General features: G+C 32.5%; 2 protein-coding genes across 4 annotated transcripts in view; both read left to right on the forward strand.

The window, feature by feature from the left end:
• The window catches only part of LOC140057167 (uncharacterized), an 82,758-nt gene that overhangs the window by 2,883 nt on the left and 58,454 nt on the right, over positions 1 to 21,421 (forward strand). The window contains exons 1-6 of one of the 3 annotated variants that reach the window (XM_072102724.1): positions 12,855 to 12,998; positions 16,296 to 16,442; positions 16,950 to 17,005; positions 17,845 to 17,924; positions 18,693 to 18,772; positions 20,034 to 21,270. In XM_072102724.1, the coding sequence (XP_071958825.1) occupies positions 12,863 to 12,998; positions 16,296 to 16,442; positions 16,950 to 17,005; positions 17,845 to 17,924; positions 18,693 to 18,772; positions 20,034 to 20,077 (543 nt within the window). In that variant the 5' untranslated portion in view covers positions 12,855 to 12,862 and the 3' untranslated portion in view covers positions 20,078 to 21,270. Of the gene's footprint in view, positions 1 to 12,854; positions 12,999 to 16,295; positions 16,443 to 16,949; positions 17,006 to 17,844; positions 17,925 to 18,692; positions 18,773 to 20,033; positions 21,271 to 21,421 lie in introns of those variants that run through there. The other 2 variants (XM_072102738.1, XM_072102730.1) reach the window with 2 other exon arrangements.
• Positions 2,337 to 12,128, forward strand: LOC140057065 (transmembrane 9 superfamily member 1-like). The gene is made up of 12 exons (XM_072102611.1): positions 2,337 to 2,420; positions 4,150 to 4,231; positions 5,034 to 5,257; positions 5,731 to 5,904; positions 6,219 to 6,290; positions 6,935 to 7,082; positions 7,531 to 7,656; positions 8,065 to 8,157; positions 8,306 to 8,416; positions 9,338 to 9,500; positions 9,753 to 9,944; positions 10,364 to 12,128. Exons 2-12 carry the CDS (start codon positions 4,198 to 4,200, stop codon positions 10,563 to 10,565), a joined length of 1,539 nt encoding a protein of 512 aa, XP_071958712.1. The 5' UTR covers positions 2,337 to 2,420; positions 4,150 to 4,197; the 3' UTR covers positions 10,566 to 12,128.

The following is a 21,421-nucleotide window of genomic DNA, read 5'->3' on the forward strand; positions in this document are numbered from 1 at the left end:
GTGTGGTGTGTGGCAGGTGCAAGCTATAATTCACTTCCCAGAGCTCTGGGCATGCGCAATAGCGTGTCGGATTCCCTAACGGTGGACAGTTGAGTTCCGGTGCCGGAATCCTAACCACGGCGTTTATTTTTAGTCTCTTCTATTTATATAAAAATGCATTTAAATAATCCACATCGCCATCATTGTGGCTAAAGATACATTAATTACCGTATCCATACTTCTAAAAACTAAAAGTATGGTAATTATAAATTGCATTCCTAAAACTTGTACCTAAATATAAAACTCGTTCCTAAATATAAAACTCATTCCTAAATATTAAAACTCGTTCCTAAATATTACAAACCTACCCTCTAAATAATCTCTCTTAAATTAAAAACTAAAAAAAAATGTCAAGTAGAGAATCCAACCCCTTAAGCCAGAGCCTCATCACAAGCCCACTAAGCTACACAGCTGGCTTGCTGAAAACCATTGCAATAACCTATTTGATTAACATCTATCTTACATAGCGCCCTCTAATTACTGTACCTTTAGTTTTTACGATTATTAATTGACATCATATAATCATATTATCATATTATTGGCAAAAAAAACCCGGACATTATTAAATGAATATTATTATCTCATATCACAAGATAATGAACATCTCGAGATAGGGCCTACTACAGTATATCCTAGAGATAGTTAAAGATATATTGTCCCCCTAAAAAAATATTTTTTTTGATTTTTTTGTTGAATATGTTATTTTAATGTCACATAATAGTTATTCACTCTCACAAAAAATTGGGTCTGAAAAAAATTTATTTACCTGAGAAAAATGTAATTTAAGCAAAAAATGGTCAAATTGTCTGGAATACAATGAGTTTTTGGGTAATTTAACTGTTTATTTTGTCTTTTTATATGCGAAATAATTTTTTCCCCCCGTTTTTTTTCTTTGTAAGTGAACAACTTCATTAAAACTGCAAAATGGCCTATTCAAAGTCCGATTTTAAAAATATTTATTTTTCATGATTTTGGGGGTACATCTTTAATTATATTGGTATGGTAGACTGTACACACCTCCAGATAGAGTGCAATATTAATTAAATTAAAATACAGACATTTACAATAACTTTTCTATTAGACTTTAATGAATCACTCTTATTCCTTAACACTTTGACTGCCAGAGGTTTTTCCAGTTAGAAACTGCCACCGCCAGCGTTTTTAGCCCAATTTGATGTTTTTATTAAAGCTGATTGAAACTATGTATGTGATCTGATTTACATGTAATTTAGACTAAAATAATCATAAAGATTTTAGCTTTACAATGGTACCAAGAACGATTTTCAAATCGCAATATGTAAATCGTAATAGTAAAATGAAAGTAACCCACTTTTTTAGTTTTTCGTAGTTTCGCGCAAGAAAGTCGAGATATTCGCGATTTTGAGCAAGACATCACAATATGAAAATATCGCCCGGTGAGATCAACACACAACGAAAAAGTTACTTACACGGCACCGATAGGCCTATAAAAACAAGTTATCACTATCGAAATATGTATTACATTTTATAAATCATAAATCTTACATCAATGTTTCGCCAAAATCCACATAATAAAGACACCAGGCCTAGTTAACAAGGCCTAAATTTGGTCCGGAGCCGTTTTACGACTAGGCCTAGGCTAGCCTAGTACTACGTACTAGCCTAGCTAGTAAACTGATGATAATGTTCATACCATTTCTAAACAAGTGTGTTGCGTTAAACTCGGCCACTTACAGTGAAACACCAAAACAATTAGGGTATACATACAATAATAAAATTAAAGACTTCATATTGAAAATGCATCCATTATTTTTTATTCAGATAACAAACAAACATGCCAATGCACATAAACATTTGTAATGCTTCGTCGGCATAGCTAGCGCGCGACCGATACACAATGCGCCAAACCATCGCTGTACGCGCTACTGTGATGCGCGGTGTATGTTATTTCGACAGGTACCATTTTGACAATCGTTTGTAACCAGATTAGTTACTTTCAAAAAGTTAAATATTCACGGTCCAGACCGAATATAGTGTCCATATTTATAGTATATACCAATAATTAACCTATCTACCGGATTTCGTAAAAAAACGCGAAAAACGAAGATCTTCGTGTTTGGCAGTCAAGCGTTGTGTTTCCAAAAACGAAGATCTTCGTGTTTGGCAGTCAAAGTGTTAACCATCATGTGAATTTGTAAATTTGCATTTATTTTTTAATTAGGTTATAAATTGCTAAACAAAAAAATCCTTTATTTGAAGTATTTTTATTGCAAATTTGCATTTTAATTGGTAAATAAAAAATTTGATTTCAGGTGGTTTTATATGTCAATAAAGTGGGTCCATATTTCAACCCTCATGAAACCTACCATTACTATCAACTACCAGTATGTAGACCTGAGAAGGTAAGAATTATTATTGTGGTTTAGTTACATTTTAGGCATTTTTAGATACATTTTTTATGGTTTCCATAAAGCTATGAATTTGTCTACTCTCCAACACAAGTGAAAATAAATATTTTTATACATACATTGTATAAATGTATTCCAGTATCAATTTGTCCTTTATCTTTTTTAACAACACACAATATTTATTAAAAACTAACATTTAGTATTTTGTATTATCGTGTGAAAAATATTATGTTTTGCGCATTCAAAGTAAAATAAAATAATATATTTATCATCATAAAATATGTTTAAAATTCATTTTCGATCATAAAAAAAATACATACAAATTTTAACCATCTGACAATAATTTATTAGTAGATTGTTATACAAGTATTCATTAAATTGTAATTACCTTAGTTAAAATGTAATGTAGTCAACTCTAATATTGATGAGTTTAAAAATTGCCATATTGTTGTATAAATAGACTCCCTAATCGTGTATAGAAAAGTACACACACTTTTGTATTGTGTAAGAACCTATTGTTTGCCATTTTGTGTATACGTACAGTAGTTTGTAGGTTTGTAGTCAGGATTATCACAGTTTGCAAAATATTATGTGAATGTTCAATAGGCAATCATTTCAAATACCAGTACTAAAGGTCCAGAAGTAAAAATTATATAATAATACATTGGTAGTGGGGTTTAGTGTCCATATAAAAATACACAATTTAAACATACTGTACCTATTGTTAAATAATCCCACGGAATTATACAGTCAGTACATACTGTCGTGAGGTGGTTTCCCGATTAATCGTACGATCAAAACGGTACTGGGTATGATCAAGGTCAAGTTCAATATTGAATATCGAAACGTGGCAGGCTGAAGGCGCTTGACCTTTGACAAGATCGCCTAAATTTTTAGTTTTTAACTTTACAATACTTAGTGTTGTATATTCTGGTACAGCCGCTCCATGATCTCTTTGCTTTTCTTCCTTATATCTTTACTCTTTTTAAAAGTTTTACTAACGATTTTTATTTTATTTTATTATAGGCTATTTATATTTTTTGCTTTATGTACACGACAACTAACGATCAAATAACAGTTTTTTCACATCGCAACTTATACAACGTAATTTTGAAAACTACAACCATTTTTTTCTATATACATACAACGTACATTTCTATTTTAACAAAAACATTTTTCTAAACTTTCTATTATTTAAAAGTCGAAGATAGCCAGGTCTCGGGTCCATTCTATTGTCGCCACAGATTGATATCTTCATCAGTACTTCTATGAATGGATGATTCGGTGGGAACACGAACGCTAGTTGATCATACCCAGTACCGTTTTGATCGTACGATTAATCGGGAAACCACCTCACGACATTATTCAGTCAGTACATACTGTCTGCTCAGATAATAAAGCTTAAAGAATATGTTATAGTTTTGTACTCTACAATATTATATGTAAATTGTACAATATTATATGTAAATTGTAATACTAGTTGATGATAACATATGTTTGTTTAATTATTCATAGACCATACGGTACATTAAGTTTTTACGTATGACATTTTCTGTTGCTTATTTTGTTTAATTTCATGATTTATTTAAATCTAAATGATAAATATTATTATATATTATTAGTATATTATTAATACAGTATATTGTATTACCATACCAACCATATAATATTACATTAGTGTGTCCCATTAATATACTTTTTTACTGTTATTTATCTTTAACAGGTTGAGACAAGAAGCCTTACTTTAGGTGAAATTCTAGATGGAGATCGTATGGCAATCTCCATGTATAATTTAAAATTTAAAGGTAAAATGTTTGAATATTTGATATTATCCATACATTACTGTAGTTCCTCCCAATTAGCATACATCACCCAATTCCCTTTAAATCCAGATTACATTTTTTAGTGAATATATTAATTTAGTACTAAGTAACCTTGCAAAGAAGCAATCATAAATTCTAGATTCAAATGAAAATCACCATACTAAGTATTCAGAAAGAAGGCAACATATGCCAAGTATGCACTTTTAGTATTTCACTTCTGTTGCATACAGTGAGCCTTGTGCTATATAAAATTAAATAGTCTGATTTGAGTACACATTACATTATATGGCTATTGGTGAAATCAAGTTATGCTTGGATAATTATAATTATTTATAATAAAGATTATTTTAATACCTTTAACTCAAAATAATTTCAACCAACCAGTTTTTAAGATTTAAGACACCATGTTTAAATCTTTCAAACTATTTCTTTTTTTACCATATTTAACGAGGGTGATCCATCCAGCAATTGCTGATCATTAGTGACCCTCATAGATTCACAAGACAAACAAGAGATCCAAAACAAGATGCTCTACATAAACAAAAGTCTTATTACAAGTCTTTGAAAAAATCCTGACATGTGACAGGACTTGAACCTAGGACCCTAGGTAGCCCAGCATCATAACCACCAAGTCTCACCACTGTACTCACTCATTTTTGTTTCCACATTCAATATTTATAACTTTATATTATTAATTATGTGAAATTATTAAATATTTATAACTTTATTATTAATTATATGTTAAATTATTAAATATTTAATATAACTTTGTTTTCTTTTCTAGAAAATTCTGAGAACAATGATCTATGTTCTTTAAGTCTGAAGGAGAAGGATGTAGAGACTTTGAGAGAATCAATTGAGGATCTGTACTATTTTGAGTTTGTACTTGATGACCTTCCTGTTAGAGGGTTCATAGGTCATCTAGAAGAAGGGGGTTTCATTCCTCATACTCACAAAATCTACTTATGGATGCACCACCATTTCCACATAGAGTACAATGGCGATCAGGTAACGTTTTGTAAGGCAAATGCAAATTTTGCGGGTCAAATAGCAAAAAGGGCACAATGCACATAGTGAGAAAGCAAGACAAAAATATAGGTCTGTAGAGCAGTACTGAGTCCAGAAATTCACATGTTTTCAGGTGGACTCTATTCACACCCACAAGATCTGCTCCTAGTTTCTGCTATTTCTGCTTCTAAATAACAGCTAAATTTGTTTTTCAAAGTGGCCATAGTATTAACATTTTTTTACAAAAAAGAAAATTAAAATTTTGCATAGGTGTTTACAGAAAAGAAAGCAAACTAATATTTCATTCTATGACCGCAGGGACCGTCTAATTTACATACAGTACATACAAAATTGTTTACACTCAAAACTCTTTCCCTTTTTATTTTTGTTCATAACATCTACAGTAAACTCAAAACATGATCCCCAACAGCAGGTTGACCAGGCAGACTAATAATACACTGTTTCTTTCATAGATAATTTATGCAAACATCAGTACACGTGATCGGCAACCCGTTAGCTTGGATGACGTGACCACCCCACTAGATGTCAAGTTCACTTACAGCGTATCGTGGCATGACACCAAACTAGAATACAAGAACAGAGCCGCTCGTCTTGGCAAAACAAGTTTCTTTCCAAAGACATTGGAGGTAAGATAATGGTAGTAGATTCTCCCTGCGTATCTAGGCAAACATGTTATTTTTTATAGTATCTTATGCAAATTTCTATATACAGTATTACATGTGACATTATTTTTACTTTAATTTTAACCTAACCTTACTAATTCCTATGATAATGTTGTAACTTGTGACACAGAAAATTCATAAGATATTTACTGTCCATCCATTGTGGTATTTTATTTTCTCCTAAGCAAGAAAACAAAAAAAGATTTTCTGTTTTCATAGGAAGTTACTCCATGCAAATGTTACATGAAATGTAAAATAAATCTTTTAATTTTGCTTAGGTTCATTGGTTGTCCATTATCAACTCAATGGTACTTGTTTTTCTTCTCATTGGTTTCGTTGTCATAATTATGGTATGTATTGGTTGTCAATCAGTAGATAATTAGTAGATTTAGATTTATTTATTCTTTATGTTGAGAAGTCCCTTCAGTACAAGACCGTTCTCCCAGAGGGCCCTGTCCTGAACCAATATCACCACTCTACACCAGAAGATGATCAAATTCTCCTTTTAAATGAGTGTTCTAGGCTCTTGGTGTACATGTGCAATGTATATGTACATTAGACCAATGGCTGTAAGTCATATCTGAAGGACAAGACAATGAGATTAAATTATCTTGCATAAGGATACAAGAAATATTAGAGAGCCCTAATAATAACATCCGTCTTATTTACATGTCTCCTGATCACTTTTGACCAATGGGTTGTGAGATTATAAAGTGTCAAAAACATTGTTTAACAAGAATACCCACATGACTAGCCAATTACTGTACAGGATGGGAAAATGCATAGTAACCCTTGTCTTGTATGACATGAGATTGAGCTGGCTGCTTTGGCCATGATTAAAAACCTGCTAATGTGTCAGAGCCATGGGTTGAACCAAGAACCCTTGGATTGGTAGACGAGAATGCTAAACCACCTAGGTATTGTACCACTAAATATGTACAGTTACAAGGCTCTATTCACACTCAGACCACCTTTTATAAATCACTTCTTTTAGATGAGGGTTCTAAAGAATGACTTTGCCCGTTATAATATTGATGAAGAAGATGTAGAAGAGTTAGATCAAGATGAGAATGGATGGAAGATTATTCACACTGATGTATTTAGATTTCCTGTGTACAAGAACCTCCTTTGTTCAATGCTGGGTAAGTACCAGAGATATTATATTAGGGAACAATATAAAAGAATGTACTGTATGTAAATTATGCAATTACGTCAATTGTACAAGTCATTGTCAAGCTCTCTATTTCAATTTTGATTTGATTGTGACAACCATACACAAACAAATTTTCAAATGAATATAACTGAATCTAAGGTCTTTACCTGGATATAGAATCATTGAAAAGTCCGACAATTTTGGTCCTCTATCGACCAAATATACATCTTACAAATGGACACCATCTCATAAGAAATTATCAAGATTTGTTTTAATCTCTCTACATTTAAAATATCAGTATCAGGCCTGATCAGTATATATCTTTATTAATCCCTCATGGGGAAATTAAACAGAGAAGGAGATGGATTACATCAGCTTACAATAAAAATAAACCATACAAACAGTTTTTTATTTACTAAAATATCATATTTCTGCAGGTGTTGGCAGCCAGTTCATTGCGTTAGCTACCTGTATTCTGTTGATGGCTCTACTGGGCATGTTCAATGTACATCGGCATGGTTCAATGAACACGGCCGCTATTCTTCTTTACGCTTTTACTTCATGTAAGCATATTTTGCATTATTTAAGATTTGTATTGAGTAATATATTTAAGATCAATAAAGTATTGTGATAGCTTCAGAGACTGTGCCAATTGTCCAAATTTAATTTGATGATAAATGTGTAAGATCTTTAAAAGAATATAAATGCACCTCTTTACTGTATGAAAGGTTTGATGAAGCAAAAACTGTGATTTTTAATTACTTGATACACTTGACTGCACAGCATTGCTTGATTTTGAAGAAATAACTGTGATTGTTCTCAATATTTTAGAGGTAATATTTTGGTTGCCATATTACCTCAAATATTGCCACTTGATCTTGTTTAATAGGACAACATGGTTATAATATTATAAGGTTCTGTGAGTGTCTTTATGAATATTACTGACTATATGCATGTTCTTGTTTAACCAGGTATATCAGGTTATGTGAGCAGCAACATGTACAAATGTCTAGGAGGGGATAACTGGGTTTGGAACATCATCCTCACATCTTCCTTATTTTCAGGTAATTGTTTCGTTTTCTACAAAAAAAGAAAACAATTAAATAGTGATAACTACATTTGAAACTTGCTCTGGGGCAAGTATACTTGCTAGGACTTATAATTGACTTTATTTTATTATGTATAATATCTCAAATATATCTCTCTTTTTAGTACCATTCTTTTTTGTTTGGAGTATTGTAAATTCAGTAGCTTGGCACTGGGACTCAACACAAGCTTTACCTTTTACAACCATTCTCCTCCTCATTATCATGTGGATACTAAGTAAGTATTTCGGAACTAAACACATTTACATTTTAAGCATAGGTTATTGTAGTGATGCCGTTCATTTGAACTACTTTAGGAAACATTTGAGTTATCTACAGTACTTGTTAGTAGACAAGTAATGAACTGTATTATTTTAATACTGTAATGGAAAAACTTTTTTTGACAAATTATAATTTTCTCCTTGTAATTACCGTACTGACGCGGGTATAAGCCCATACTCGGGTATAAGCCCACCCCCGACTTTTGACTAATTTTCATGAAAAATGAGGCACTCGGGTATAAGCCCACCCATTAATTCGAAGATCTACAGTGTGTATCGTAATACATTATTTTGTATTTGGCGACGTCCATACACCGAATACACCTACCTTTGATAAGGCTAATATAGGCTAGGCTAATATACGCTAGGCCATATGAGGCCTAACGGTCCTGTTTTGTTTACACTCCATCGCGGTCGAAGATCGCTTCACACACGACGCTACAAGTCGCCAAAACGGAAAACCACTATTTGGTATCGGCTGCCATAAACAAGCATTAAATTTCTTTGGTACATTTCTATTTAACGAACCATTGTATACTTGCTTTTCTGCTTGATAAATTCTTGTTCAATTGATGTTTAAAATATGATATTCTACGATAAATTACACGAACTATAAGCTTAATTTTCCGACACTCTACACCTCGTGTATTTAGAGGCAACGTCGTACACGTAAGGGCGCTCGCTCGCATGGTGGAATGCACAGTGTACATGTGCTGTTTTTGACGATCTGCATTTTTGGATCCTCGGGTATAAGCCCACCCCCCAAACTTGACGTGATTTCATGTTCAAGGGGGTTGGGCTTATACCCGCGTCAGTACGGTAAACACAATTTGTTTTTAAAATTAAATAAACATCATTTCATATTTATATTATTACAGTTGGCTATCCATTGACGGTAATCGGTGGTATTATGGGTAAGAACTTCGCCGGTAGCTTTGATGCACCTTGTCGTACCAAGAACATTGCTCGAGAGATACCCACTGTACCGTGGTACCGGTCAGTGTTTATGCACTGTGTCATCGGAGGGTTCTTACCATTCAGGTATGTAAATGGTGCAAAATTTACCATTTCATTTTTAACATAAATGAGTAAAAAGTCATGATTTTGATATAATAATGATAAGAACAATGGTAGTCTTGTATAGCGCCTAATACAATGGTTCTAATATGGCCACTGGGTGATTGGTTGACACATTTTTGTTTCTGTTTTACTATGTTATATCTTTATACAAATATGACTTAAACCAAATCCAAGCCATATATAATAATAAATAAATTTTTCTTTTTATATTAGTGCTATATCAGTTGAGTTGTACTACATATTTGCCACCTTATGGGGTCGTGAGCAGTATACACTTTATGGAATTCTATTTGTTGTTTACGGAATTTTATTGAGCGTGACGGCGTGTATATCTGTCGCCCTCACATACTTCCAACTATCAAATGAGGATTATAGATGGTGGTGGCGTTCGATTTTTAGCGCAGGGTAAGTACTGTATTATTAAGTTTTTAAAATACTGTTTTCTTTGTAGTATAAATTAAAACAAACAATAGACTTACAGCAATACATTGTCACAATTGGTTAATCATTATTAGTTAATGTGCATATTTTAAAATAAGGGACCATGTCAAATTTAATCTACTGCTATTACTGCAGTAACTAAATTTTTGTACTGCAAAATTAATAATAATATAATTTTAATATGTTTCAATGTAAAAGTTTATAAGGCAAAAAATCTTGCTAAATAATTGCATAAAAAGGTTAAAGAGTAAAATGAAGTTACTGCAGTAACTGCAGTAGAATAATATTGACATGGTCCTAAATTTTACATGGTTGAACCATTGTTTTTTTACTTATAATTCAAGAATTTTGTCAGTTTTTAATTGTCTTCATTTTTCTTTCAGATCCACTGGTGTATTTGTGTTCTTGTACTCAATTTTCTATTACTACAAGCGTTCCAGTATGTCCGGCTCATTGCAAACCGTTGAATTCTTTGGTTACTCGATTCTCGCTTGCTACATGTTCTTTCTCATGCTCGGGACCGTATCATTCTTCGCTTCACTGAAGTTCATAAGATATATTTATGTCAACCTAAAGATGGACTGAACAATCTGTATTTATTCTACCAAGATAAGGATGCATAATAGTATGTGTATAGTGATCAAAATCTGAACTTCAATCCTTAACTGCTGAAAATTATGCAGTAATACTGCCTTTTATAGAGTATCTATTTTGTAAAGTAATGCAAGGAAAAAAATCAAACAGTGTCTAAATCTGTATTTATTAAGTTATGTAGTTTCATTGATAATGCTAACTTGTTTATAAGAGTTGTAATATTGGATAACAATGTAGAAGATCGAGAGACATGATCCTATTGGGGGCCTGACAATGTGTTCCTTTATAGAAGTGTCCTCCCCTGAATAGGTGATGGCCGTAGTGCTAAAGTGTGTCCCCTGAATGTCCGTCACTACTGTATTTTACTAGCCAATCATCTGATAATCTATAGCACTGGACAGAAACAACACAGAGTTTGATTTGGTAAATCTCCTCAACAGTCCAGTTTACACAACTTTTATTAAAATTCTAATTTTTAGATAGAACTACTAAACCATCTGCATTAATTCTACCAAGATAAGGATGCATTTGTATGTGTATAGTGACATTAATCTGAATATTACTCCTTAACTGCTCAAATTAATTTAATAGTAAAAAGGTTTGTGTAATTAAAAAATAGGGTACTTCAAAATGTATGTTTATTTAGATTTAAATTCTTTTTTTTTCCAGATATGTTTCTTAGAAACTATTAAATGTAACAACAATAGGTTCAAACTGCAGTATTCAAGATGGGTTATTTAAACCCAAAATTTTGCACCATAAGGGTATATTTCATGTTATGTAAGAATAGGCTATATATAAAGTGACTTTAATTAATTAAAAAAATATTCTATACCTTATAATATATAAATTAGTCTCTTAATGATAAATATAAACTTTGCAATGAAATATAATTTGTTTAGCTATTCTTATTTCAGAAATTAATGCATTTGAAGATTTAATAATAGTAATTTTGTCGCTTTATTTACCTTTATTTTTTAAGAGTGTTGGAATTGAGACTTTATTTTAATTAAAGTAGGTTCATTAGTATTCTGGAACTTTTTAAAGAAAACTATATGTATATTTTGACAATATGATCTTATTGCATTCAGGTTCGACAGTATTTACGTTTGTATATTTTACACCTCTTTTTGTAATTATTTAGCAAGCTTTTTAGGTAATCATATACACTGTTTACTGCAGTAACTGCAGCAGAATAATTTCTAAGACAGCTTAGCAATTACTGCTATTAGTATCATAGTTTGACTATTATTTTTAAAAAAATTGGAAGTTTATTAGATTTTAAATTCTACATGTAATTATTAAAAAAAAAAAATGTTATAATAGTTCTTTAATTTTAGTGATGCTTTTATTTTGTTGTTTATTTTGTGGTTGTATGTCTTTCTATATGCTGGGTTACTAATACTGTTTTAATTTCACATCAATAATTGTTTTATGATTAATTTCTGCAAAATTCATATTGAAAAAAAAGGAACAAATGTATTTTTCATTTGATTTTTGTATTTAAATTGGGTGACCATTTTGAATTGATTACTAATGCATAAATTGGGTTCAGGTTTTTCTTGTACCAAGTTTTACCGTATAATTATATTTTTTTACTTTCCTGTAGGCCTACTTAGCATGTCAGTTGATACAGACTCCAACAACATGAATTAAATAGTTTTAAAAATTGTTTTTCTGAAGACTTGTATATTTGATAAATCTCATACGAAGCATAATACAGTCAACTCTCCCAATACCGGACTCTCTGAAAACCAGAAACTCTCCCAATACCAGACTTTTTTTGAGGACCAAATGGTCCCAAATTTATATTTACCATTAAAAACACATTCCGAATACCAGACTTTCCAGAAAACCAGACTTATTTGGCCGGCCCAAAGGTGTCCGGTATTGGGAGAGTTGACTGTACTACTATTATTAAACAAGATGGGTGTATACTATTTAAAACCCGCCTTTTGCTTCTTATGGAATGTATAAAACAGTCATTTAATTATTAAATTTGTCTTGTATTTGACATCTAGGCCTATATCAGTTCTTTTTGTAATTAAAACTTAATAATTTTATGAATCAACATTAAAATTATGAAGTAGTAGATTATTGTAATATTGAAGCCTGTTTTGTGTTTTTTTGTTTTCACTATTAGCGTAAACAAAGGCATTTTTTTGTTTAAATATAATTTGTTGGAATATAGATCGATTGCCGAAGATCGAAGAAGCAACAATTCCAAAGATCTTCCATCAAGCGAGGGCGCTATATCAACCCTAAAAAACAACATCGAGCCATATGCGATGATAAGATGGTTATTTTTAGCTGTTAAATATAACATTTTAACGATGTTTTCCAGTAACGACATTATTTTTATTATCATAATATTTTTTATTCAACTAATTGATAAAACGTATGCGCATCCACATACACACAAGGGTAAGTTTTAGTTAGGTTTTAGCTGCTAGGCCTCCTCCTAGGTAGCCTCTATAGAGTCGGCCTAGCTACTAGGAGGCTAGTGTAAGTAACACTACCGGAGGACAGCACACCTATTGTAAGTTTTTCGGTCGCAGGCGACCGAAATATTCTCCCGGTAGATTTTTTGATAAAATGTTATCAAGTACATGTCATGCTAACATTACATTTAATGTTATTGTGATATTTAATTGTGCGTTTTGTACATTTTTAATTACAAAATAAAAAAAAACTGTTAAAATAATGTTATGTTTAATACTCCGAAACTGAAAACCTGTGATATTAGTGATAGACGTTTTGTTTTGTTGTTGTGTTATTATGATTTTAACGGGTCAGTCTAATTACCGAAAACAACCGAAAACAACCGAAAACAAACCGGAAACAAACCGAAAAAAAACTTAAAAAAATCTAATTACCGAAAACAAATTTTTTTTTATGTCGCCCTCTATATTAATGATATATTGAAGTAGATAGCACTGCGTTATTACACGTGAGCCTTGGTTTGGTTGTCAGGATCTGACGAGTATTCGGCACCAAAATCAGGGGCGGATCCAGGATTTTGAAATAGGGAGGTGTGGGGGGGGGGGGGGAGCAAAGGTAAAGTTTTCCCCTATGACATGTTCATTTCAAACTGAGAAGCAAAAAGCAAAGCTAAATACGTCAGAGGTGTTTTTTTGTTTTATACTATAGTAGGCCTATACCCCCACCCCACAAATAATCCACTGAAAATTAATTAAATAGTCTATTATTTATTAAACTTTGTTATTCGGTGGCCATATAACAGCTAGGAGGCCTACTAAGAAATTTGTAATGCCTGAGATGATCATTGTGGGTGGGTGGGTAAGTTTAGTTCTGATAAAATGATAAGAAGTATTGGAACCATGGTGGGGCCTGTGGCGAAGCTAATTTACTCCCATGACACCCCTAGCTAGATGGCCGGAAATGGGTACTCTCGCGCGTAAAATTCATGAAAAATGGAACCTCATAACTCATATCATTTGACGTTATTTTAATGTTGATTCTTGAATTTATTTGTTCACTAAACGAATAACTGTAATTTATTTGAATGCAAATAGAGAGAAAATGATGCCTGTGCTCACGCATGAATTTGTTCAAAGTACTTGTTTCATTAAAAAATCACTTTGAAAGAAAGAGTATAGCTAGCCTTCTGGTGTAATGCCCAATTCACCACTAGACTTTACAAGTATTGTAATACAGTACAAATTAAAATCAAGGTTAAAATAAAAAAAAATATATATAAAGTTAATAAAACATTTATTAAATAAGTTAAATTCTTAATTCCAGCAGTGTGCGTTTTAGAGAGGATTCATTTTAAGTCTTTTGCAGCGACAGCTTAATTTTGATTAAGTTGTTTAACAATTAAACGTAATGTTGTTTCCCCTGATTAATGAGTTAATGAATGTTTTTCTCCGTTGAAATATATACTGGACCTACGGTTTATAGTCTTTATCCGAGAAGACTCGTCTAACCACCAGAACCACGGAGTGAGTGAGCCTCGAACCCCTGCCGATGTTATGGCTACGTAATTACTGTTCCACTGTCTTAACCGCTCGGCCACTCACTCCCTACGAATGTCTACTAATGTTGATTTGCGAAATTATTGGTTTATGTTCCCGACCAAATCAACATTAAACTCAGATTAAGATTATTCAGTATCTAACCATTTCCTGTCTACTTTATGAAACATATCAGTCGGTATAAATAATATAATAAATCTCATAGTACGGAAACTGCTCTATCGCGTTAAAAGTGATATATTATGTTGATGAAACCTGATAAAGGGTGATATATTATGCTATAGTTTTGGCAGTTTTTTTTTTATCCTTTTGATACGATAGATCACGACATCCTGATCAGTCGTATGCAGAATGAATTTGGCATTACTGGCTTTTCTTTATTAATTGGGTAGATAGAAATAAAATTACTTCAGCATTACATAAAAGGGAGTTTTTTATTGGCGTCTTTCTTGATTTTTCAAAGTCAGTCAAATACCACAATACTTCTATCACAATTAATTGATTGGTTTAAAAGTTATTTATTATTTACCTCCGCCAAGGAGGGATCTCTAATCGATCGCGACGTGTGTCTGTTTATTTGATTGTCTGTCTGTTTGTTAGCAGAATTACTCAAAAAAGTTATTGCAAGAAATATGTGGCCAAGGACCACTCCATTACATTTGGAGGCAATCCGGACCACGGTCCCAATTTTTGACCACTTTTTAGTATTATTTTCAGACCTGCTAGTGTTAAAGCGAATTTACGATTTGCACCGAATAGAGGTGTTTTTCACATGTACAAACTGTTTACATATAAACACAATATACACAAATAAACGTCGTAGAAGTGGTGTATTATTGTCATGCGGTAAGTACATTTGAAATCGCTGAAATTATACTATGTATTCGAGAACCATCCCTAGTTGTTAAAATTGTTATAAAATACTAAAAAAGTATTTTAGAAGTGATTATATCGAATTACAGTACTTATATGCTAATATATTAAAATGCTTATATATTATGCGTGGTGCGTGTGAGTGTTAGGCTACTATTATGTAGTTTCTTTTATATTATATGTAGGAATACTTTAACTTTCCAACTTGTATCTTTAAAACCTTATTTCATGTTTTTTTCTTTATGATAATGTTTTATTTTTCAAAGGGTCTTACGACTACAGACAATTCCTTGTCTCTGTAAGATTCATGTAACATATACATTAAATATCTAACATATTGTAGATTCTGTAAGTAAATGCACGGTGTTATCATTGAGTTTGTACGATATTGAGTTAAATTTTGTGCACACTTCCATTTCGTATGGTCTCTATCTCCTTGGCTTTGCGCGCGCGGTCTTGTTGGCTTTAGAAACACCTATCAATAGAGGGCGACATTAAAAAAATATACTGTAGAAATTTGTTTGGCGTGCGAGGTCAATATAGTAGCTGCATCAAATTTGTTTTCGGTATTTAGATATTGTTATTTTGTTTTCGGTTTGTTTTCGGTTGTTTTTGGTTGTTTATGGTTGTTTTCAGTTGTTTATGGTTGTTTTCGGTTGTTTTCGGTAATTAGACTGACCGATTTTAACTTGTTAAATCTACCACTAAAGCATGTTAATAACATTTACTTAACATTAATACCGGGCCACTACCTGGTGAAGATTAGTATGACCGCTTACTATTAATATATTATTATTAATTAGGCAGACAGATTGTTTATTATGTACTGAACTTTTTTTTTACTGCTTAGATGTGTTGATATGCCGACACTGTGGTCATGATATTGTAAAAGCATCTGATTTGGAATACTTTCCAGCTACAAAAGTTGTACAAAGTCGTGAATCCACCATTCTAGGCATTCCGGACATCCTTGTACAGTTACTTCGTAATCCTCAGGGTAGGTGATTGGTGTAATAAAGTGCAATGTTGGCCCAGCCATCTACACCCCATCAATTTACATCCCACACATCTACACCCCACCCACCTACACCCCGCCAATTTACACACTGCCCATCTACACCCCACCCATCTACACCCCACCCATCTACACCCCACCCATCTACACCCCACCCATCAACACCCCACCCATCTACACCCTGCCCATCTACACTTCACCCATCTACACCCCACCCATCTACACCCTGCCCATCTACACCCCGCCCGTCTACTCCCCACCCGTCTACACCCCACCCGTCTACACCCCACCCGTCTACACCCCACCCGTCTACACCCCACCCGTCTACACCCCACCCGTCTACACCCCACCCAACTAAATTTTGATATGGAAATGTTCACTTCATTTTACAATTTTTAGGTGTCAAATATTAGGTCTCTAGTTTGAACAAAAAATTCATATTTTTTGTCTTTTTTAAATAAATTTAAAAGTTTTATATTTGTTTTTTAGGCTCTACATTTGATGTCATAACAGCCACAGATGCTCAAGTTCTGGTAGATTCAAAGGTAGGTGTGAATATTTTTATTACAACTACAATTTTGTGGAAAATTTGTTTTTAAAGTGAATTATAAATATGGGACCATGTAGGAATTATTCTACTGCAGTTTACTTTTTCAACAACTATTGGCATCACACACTGTTTATTGCAGTGACTGGCACCTCATAAACTTCTAATTTGAAAGCTCTGTCTACACTATCAAACTTAATGTGATGATGTCATATCACTACCATATTTTGGCACATCACACTTTTTTTGTCAAACTAGTTTGATAGTACTCTATAGCTTAATACTATAGAATGGCCAGGACTCTGTAAGCATTTAGTTAGTCTTGTTTTTTTCTAATTAAGCCATTTATAAGCTCTGTCTACACTATCAAACTTTATGTAATGATGTCATATCACTACCATATTTGAGCATATCACTACCATATTTGAGCATATCACTACCATATTTTGGCACAACACACTTTTTTTGTCAAACTAGTTTGATAGTACTACAATATAGCTGAATACTATAGAATGGCCAGGACTCTGTAAGCATTTAGTTAGTCTTGTTTTTTTCTAATAAGGCAATTTATAAGCTCTGTCTACACTATCAAACTTTAGGTGACAAAATGACATCACACTTTTTGTCAAACTAGTTTAGTGTAGACAGAGCTTCTGTTAATGATATATATATATATATATAACGCCTCGGTTGGGGCGACTTTTTCTCATTCTCACAGATTTCCTCATCTTTATCGTTTCAAATTAATTAATTAAAATTTCAGTATATCACCGGGCGGTTTAGAATTAATGTTCTGTGCCTGATTTGTTTATATATATAACTATCTTTATATTTCAGGTTTATCAATCAGATTCCTGGTTTGAAGACACAGCATGGCAGATCACACGCTGCCCACGGTGTCATTCACAAATGGGATGGTAAGTATTCAGTGATCTCCCAAAGCAGGTTTTGCTAGCAAGGTTTGCCTGAATAAATTGGCTCCAACCAGTATTAAAATAAACACTTATCTATTAATGGTAGGTTAGGCCAAGACAAGACATAAAAAAGATAGACAAAGAGCAATCAAAGACTGTATTTTGTCAATTGGATTATTTTACTCTTTTTGTATTTGAGTATATTAGTTACATCTTATAATATATAGATAATTTGATACTAGAAGGAGGGGAGACTGTAATGTTAAATTTTTCTTATTATTTAGGTACATTTTTATTTTGTTATGTTTTCAATTTTCATTTTGTCTAAATGAAAAGCTACAGTATGTATTCTAAATGCAAACAAAACAAATTTGTTAAACAAAAGGTCTGAACTGATTTCAAAATGTCGTCATAACAAGAAAATTTACATACCACCTGACTAAAGCCTTATAACAACTCGAGATACGGTATTGTTCAGTCTATCTGAAGATCGTTTAACGTGAAACACCGTGTAATAGACGCCCGTGTTCTATCTAATTCATAAATATATATTCGCTCTTGATTTCAATTGAGCACTTTTGCTGCCTCAATGCATCTACATATATATGTATGTATATATTTATCTCTTCAACATCTTTAATATATTTTTGAATAAATTGAAATTAAAATTAATTGAATTGAAATTAAAAATGATTGATTTACAATTTATTCAACACTCTTTCAATAACATTTCTGAGTTATTCATTCAATTGTTTAATTAATTATTTTTAGGAAATACCAGCCAAGTGATTCTTATGACGAAGAAGAAGTTTTCCATGGATTAATTTTAAATCACCTTGTGCATGAAGATTGTAAGTAATATATTATTATTATTATATTTGTGTTGCAAATAACCAGAGATAAAAAATAAACCAGCAACTAACTATCCACATTGATTGGCCCCTTAAGTTACTTGCAATGCATGAGAAACAGTTTCAGTACACCAGCATTGAGTGGATAATATTAATACGCATTGGAGCTGGAGCTTGATGGTTAATACTATTTAATAAATTCATCTGGTTCCAAATATAAATAAACTGAAAAATGATTATTTTTTTGTTGAACCAAACAATACAGACAAAATTGGTATAACTACCATAGTGATGTTTCATTGACATGCTGTCAACTTCCTCAAACTACTGTTTGGAATCATGGCCTGTACAGTCTTTGAGACACTGTGGTTGATGTTCTTGCCTTCCAAACCCAAGGTCCATGGTTCAATCCTGACTTAGTGCCAGGATTTTGACTCACACTTTTTTCATATACTCCTTAAGCCTCAAATGAGGTATAGTTTATAAGCATTATAAATTATGAACTAGTTTATCCATCCTGTAGTGGACGAGTTTGTGCTCACTGTTGGGTGTGTATGAAATAATAAAATAGAGAAAAATAGCAGAACAAACACAAAAACAAACCATCTGTATATGCAAAAATTAAAATGTTCTAATGTTAATTGGCAATGGTGGTACAGTGGAACAGCACAAGTTTTCAATTGAACACGCACAATACAGATATCGAATTTCCCTCGCCTCATTTGGCATAAAAAAAGATACAAAAGAAAGAAGACGCATGTTAAAAATCCAAAGCATCTTTTGAAAAGAGGATTCTATGTTATTGTTAAGTGGGGACATGGTCTCTGGTTACTTAGATATTCAACTGATGAGTTAAACTATTGACAATGCTAAACAATTAAAGAAATGTTCACACCACTTAAATATGATGATGATGCTTATTTAAAGTATCTAGTGATTTCCGTAGTGAAAGTAGGAACCAGTATATAAAAGACCACCCAAGTCATGAGAGTTTTTGTAATATTTTGAGTGATTTCCCGGCTGTCTATCGCTAAAGATATTCAAATACTGTAGGCCATGCTTGGAAAGTGCCTTGAAAACAGTTTACTACACATTCTAATACCCAAGATTTTTATTAGTGTCCTCTGTGTTTGGATGTGTTTTCACCTCTATGGTTTGTCCACACTTTTGAAAAGTCTATCAAGATTTTAAAAAATCAGCATTTTAGTACTACATAATAAGTACTTTAGCCAAATATTTTTATTTATTTTTTATATTACAGATGCTAATGCTGTTGTATTGAAACATATGAACATCGTTAGGTGACGGCATCAACGATAATGAACTATCTATTTAGCTTTAAATTTAATGGTATCTATTTGAGGAGTAAATATTTGTTCTTATCTTGGTGGTGGATATTTTTAGTCTTTCGATTTGTAAGCATCTTTGAAAGTGCCTCTTTTTATTTATAAGTAATGCAAATGTCTTGCCTATGCTTGGTTTATACCTTGTAATGGTTTTGTTGTTGATGAAAATAACAGATAAACAGAGGTCTAAAACAAAATACACAGAGGCCCTACTTGTGTGTATGGGTGTAGTTAACGATTTTGCTTAATATTCGTAAAAAGAAATGCATTTTGGCACACTTAGCGTGTCATATATTTGAGCTGGAATCAAAACGTCCTCTGTTCGCGTTCATAAAGGAATATACCAATGATTTTCTTAGGGGAATACTAACAAACGACACTAACAGAAAGACTGTAGAGACGTAGGAAAAGTCTAATATGGGGGTGTATTCAATGTGGAAGAGTATCTGTATAGTTTGGTTGCTTTCGATTTATCCATTTTCAAGCTTGTTAACAGCTTGTTAACAGTTATGTACTTATATTTATTTGCGACCAATTATTGAAGGAATTGAAAACAGTTTTTTGAGACAAATTTAAGCTTTAAGAAAGAGTACAGGTATGCTAAATACAAATACTGAAATCTGGTTGTAAAATAAATAACAGCTCATAGTAGATATATATTTAATTGCTTAAAACTTTATTACTGGTGTAAAAACTAGGGTGGATAATAAAATGTACAAATTGGTCTGTTTATATTATGGCATTAATGTTTCATACATACTCTATATACAAATTATTATATTCGTTTTTAAAATGTTATTTAAGTTTGAAATTAATGTTTCATTAAACAAAATCGTCATGTAGACCATGTATAAGTAGTTGATCGTCCCCCACTGTAATTGAAAAAGTCTCATTGCAAAGCTGTTCAAATCAAACCTTTCCCTTTAAACCCCTCTCTCGGAACTTTCAAAAAGGAACATTAACACTCTTTTTTGCGTGGCCATAATTCCAATTCTGATTATTCAATCGGTTTGACGAGATATCCAAGTCCTATGCTGCTAAAAGTGTCGTTATCTTGTGTCATGTTATGTTTCGTATATAGTTCCGAATATAAAATACCACTATTTCAATATTTCCAAATCTCCTGTTGAATTTGAGTTCGTCTTATACATTTCCCATTTAAATTAAATTTGTTCGTTGATTCTTTCACATCCAGAAATCGTATGATTATTTATCTGATTTGACCAGATATTCAATGCAAAATCATTTGCCATATTTTCTCCAAATCTCCTGTTGAATTTGCTTTCGTCTTGTACAGTTCAAA

Source organism: Antedon mediterranea, chromosome 1 (assembly GCF_964355755.1).
Source record: "Antedon mediterranea chromosome 1, ecAntMedi1.1, whole genome shotgun sequence".
Taxonomy (NCBI): domain Eukaryota; kingdom Metazoa; phylum Echinodermata; class Crinoidea; order Comatulida; family Antedonidae; genus Antedon; species Antedon mediterranea.

What these genes read in the sequence shown, in the direction of transcription:
- LOC140057065 (XM_072102611.1), top strand. Translation starts at nt 4,198, where the DNA reads ATGGCAATCTCCATGTATAATTTAAAATTTAAAG. An exon ending in CCTCCTTTGTTCAATGCTGG is followed by an intron (nt 7,083 to 7,530) that starts GTAAGTACCAGA and finishes ATATTTCTGCAG; the next exon opens with GTGTTGGCAGCCAGTTCATT. An exon ending in CGTTCGATTTTTAGCGCAGG is followed by an intron (nt 9,945 to 10,363) that starts GTAAGTACTGTA and finishes TTTTTCTTTCAG; the next exon opens with ATCCACTGGTGTATTTGTGT.